General features: G+C 65.0%; 1 protein-coding gene across 1 annotated transcript in view; it reads left to right on the top strand.

The window, feature by feature from the left end:
• PIM3 (Pim-3 proto-oncogene, serine/threonine kinase) overlaps positions 1-2,421 on the top strand; it is a 27,418-nt gene extending 24,997 nt beyond the window's left edge. Inside the window, exons 2-4 of the mRNA XM_011985611.1 lie at positions 1-177; positions 1,029-1,205; positions 1,280-2,421. Coding sequence (XP_011841001.1) covers positions 1-177; positions 1,029-1,205; positions 1,280-1,467 — 542 coding nt within the window. The 3' untranslated portion in view covers positions 1,468-2,421. The remainder of the gene's footprint in view (positions 178-1,028; positions 1,206-1,279) is intronic.
• The last annotated feature ends 675 nt before the right edge of the window (positions 2,422-3,096 follow it).

Raw genomic sequence — 3,096 nt, 5'->3', positions numbered from 1 at the left:
CGCGCCGCTTCTTCGCGCAGGTGTTGGCAGCCGTGCGCCACTGCCACAGCTGCGGGGTCGTGCACCGCGACATCAAGGACGAAAACCTGCTGGTGGACCTGCGCTCCGGAGAGCTCAAACTCATCGACTTCGGCTCGGGCGCGCTGCTCAAGGACACGGTCTACACCGACTTCGACGGTGAGCGCGGGCGCGGGGCAGGGAACGTTCCGGGGGGCCGTGCCGGCGGGTTAACGCCTGCGGGGGGCGGCGCATGGAGGGGCTGGTGACTGTTGGGCGGCCGCGCGCCCTGGGTCTGTTCTCGTGGGGGGCAGCGGCCCACGCGCTGCCCTGGGGAGGACTGAGCGAGGGATCAAGAGAAGGATCGTGCTGGGTGGGGGCTAAGGGCGCGCTCAATATTTCTCCCTCCGCCGGGTTGGGGGTACGGGGCCTCCTGCCCCGGTTTGGGAAGCGCGTGACAACCTTCCGGCCCGAGAGACCCCCGGCTGGGGGCAGTAGCGGAGGAGTCTCTGCAGGGCTCGTGCGTGACGCAGGGCGCAGCTGGGCTGAGTCTGTGCTGGGAGCCTGGAGGCCCCCGCGGCGTGATTGGAGTGGCGGGGCCTCCCCTGCGTGGGGGCGGGAGCTGCGTGCGTGCGGAGCGCGGGGGCGCCGCGGCAGAAATCCCCGCATTGCGGAGCTCGGGGAAGCCGGGGCTCCCCGCCCGCCCCTCCTTCTCCCTCCCCTCTCCCCCCGCCTGGTTCCCGCAGGCAGGCCTGGCGGTAAGGGACCCGCGGTGGCCCCGGGTAGCCTCACAGCGCATCTGTTTGTTGTGAAAGCTGAACCCTTGCTCATGTGACCTGCTCCTCCCCCGCGGCCCCTCCCCCAGCCCCCCCATCGCCTGCTGGGGTTTTTCCAGGGTGATGACGAGCAGGATTTTGAGGCCTGGCTCTGCTTCCTGTGACTCAGGCCAAGGAGTTAAGCAGCAGGGCCCTCGCCGTCCGTTGAGCGGCTCTGCCCCTGTGGTGGGCGTGCTAAGCCCCGTTTCCCCTTAGGCACCCGAGTGTACAGCCCCCCGGAGTGGATCCGCTACCACCGCTACCACGGGCGCTCAGCCACCGTGTGGTCCCTGGGCGTGCTGCTCTACGACATGGTGTGCGGGGACATCCCCTTCGAGCAGGACGAGGAGATCCTCCGCGGCCGCCTGCTCTTCCGGAGGAGGGTCTCCCCAGGTGCGTGGGGGCTCGAGGCGGGGGTGGGGGCCTCGCCCTGCCCGGGCCCTCCCTGACCTCTCCGCTCCGCACAGAGTGCCAGCAGCTGATCCGGTGGTGCCTGTCTCTGCGGCCCTCAGAGCGGCCGTCGCTGGACCAGATTGCGGCCCATCCCTGGATGTTGGGGGTTGACGGGGTCGCCCCGGATAGCTGTGACCTGCGGCTGTGCACCCTCGACCCTGATGACGCGGCCAGCACCACGTCCAGCAGCGAGAGCCTGTGAGGAGCTACACCAGACTGGGAGCTAGGGGACCACCTGCCTTGGCCAAACCCGGGACGCCCCCAGACCCTGACTTTCTCTTGCGTGGGCCGTCTCCTCCTGCGGAAGCAGTGACCTCTGACCCCTGGTGACCTTCGCTTTGAGTGCCTTTTGAACGCTGGTCCCGCGGGACTTGGTTTTCTCAAGCTCTGTCTGTCCAAAGACGCTCCGGTCGAGGTCCCGCCTGCCCTGGGTGGATACTTGAACCCCAGACGCCCCTCTGTGCTGCTCTGTCCGGAGGCCGGAGGGGCCTTCCATCTGCCTGCCGACCCGGAGCTCTTTCCGCCGGCGCAGGGTCCCCAGCCCGCCTCCCGCCCTCAGTCCTGCGGTGTGCGTCTGGGCACGTCCTGCACACACAATGCAAGTCCGGGCCTCTGGGCCCGCCCGCCCACGCGAGCCGTACCTGCCGCCAATTCTGTTATTTATGGTGTGATCCCCCTGGAGGTGCCCTCGGCCCACCGGGGCTATTTATTGTTTAATTTATTTGTTGAGGTTACTTCCTCTGAGCAGCCTGCCTCTCCCAGGCCCCAGGGGGCAGTGGGGAGGCAGGGGAGGGGGTAGCTGTGGTCCAGGGACCCCAGGCCCTGATTCCTGTGCCTGGCGTCTGTCCTGGCCCCGCCTGTCAGAAGATGAACTTGTACAGTGGCTAATTTAAGGGGAGTGGGTGACCCCGACACTTCCAGGCACTGTGCCCGGGGTGCGGGTTTTAAATTATTGACTTTGTACAGTCCGCCTGTGGGCTCTGAAAGCTGGGGTGGGGCCAGAGCCTGAGCGTTTAATTTATTCAGCACCTGTGTTTCTGTGAATGCGGTGTGTGCGGCCATCGCAGATGGGGGTTCTTTCAGTTCAAAAGTGAGATGTCTGGAGATGATATTTTTTTATACAGGTATTTCAATTAAAATTTTTTTGTACATAGTGGATAATCCTGTATTTATTGGGCTGGGCATCCTGTGGGGAGAGAGGGGGTTCTGAGAAAGGGGCTTCTGGCTGTTGGGTGACCTGATGGCTTTCCTGTGGGGCTGCTAGTTTCGCCCACAGGGAAAATGGGGGAGGCCCAGCTGGGTGCCAGCCTCCCTAGTGCCAGAGGCTACTGCATGTGGCTTGTGGCTCACCCCACTACCCCATGCTGCACCCAGGGAGAGGAGCCGCTGGCTCCTGGGGTGCCTCTGGCAGGTGGACACAGGGAGCAACCCCCACCAGTCAGGAGGTCATCCCTGGGTGGTCCCAGGAGGATCTCTGCAGCCCCTGCCCAGGGAGGCCTTGCCGGTGGGAATGACCAGATTTGTACCCTAGTTGGTGGAAACAGAGACGTGTGGGGGTGGGGAGGGAGTCCATGCTGCCTCAGACAGTGGCTGGGGGTTTTGAAGGATGAGGAGGAGTTTGCCAGGCACATGGGGTGGGAGTGTGTTCCGGGCAGTGCCAAGGACGTGTGGAGGACACGCGGGTGGGGTCTGGTGGAGGGTATCGGGGTGTTCAGTCATAGACCCTGGCCTGGCAGGTGTGTGGTGAGACAGTGGGGTATGAACCAGGTCCGGGTGTGGCGATGGGCCTGGCCACAACGTTCCTGGTGGGTAGAGGAGGCCTGGGTGGAGG

This window comes from Mandrillus leucophaeus, unplaced genomic scaffold, assembly GCF_000951045.1.
Source record: "Mandrillus leucophaeus isolate KB7577 unplaced genomic scaffold, Mleu.le_1.0 Scaffold288, whole genome shotgun sequence".
Classification (NCBI taxonomy): Eukaryota; Metazoa; Chordata; class Mammalia; order Primates; family Cercopithecidae; genus Mandrillus; species Mandrillus leucophaeus.
Note: the sequence above shows the minus strand (reverse complement) of the source record. Positions and strands in the feature narration are given on the sequence as shown.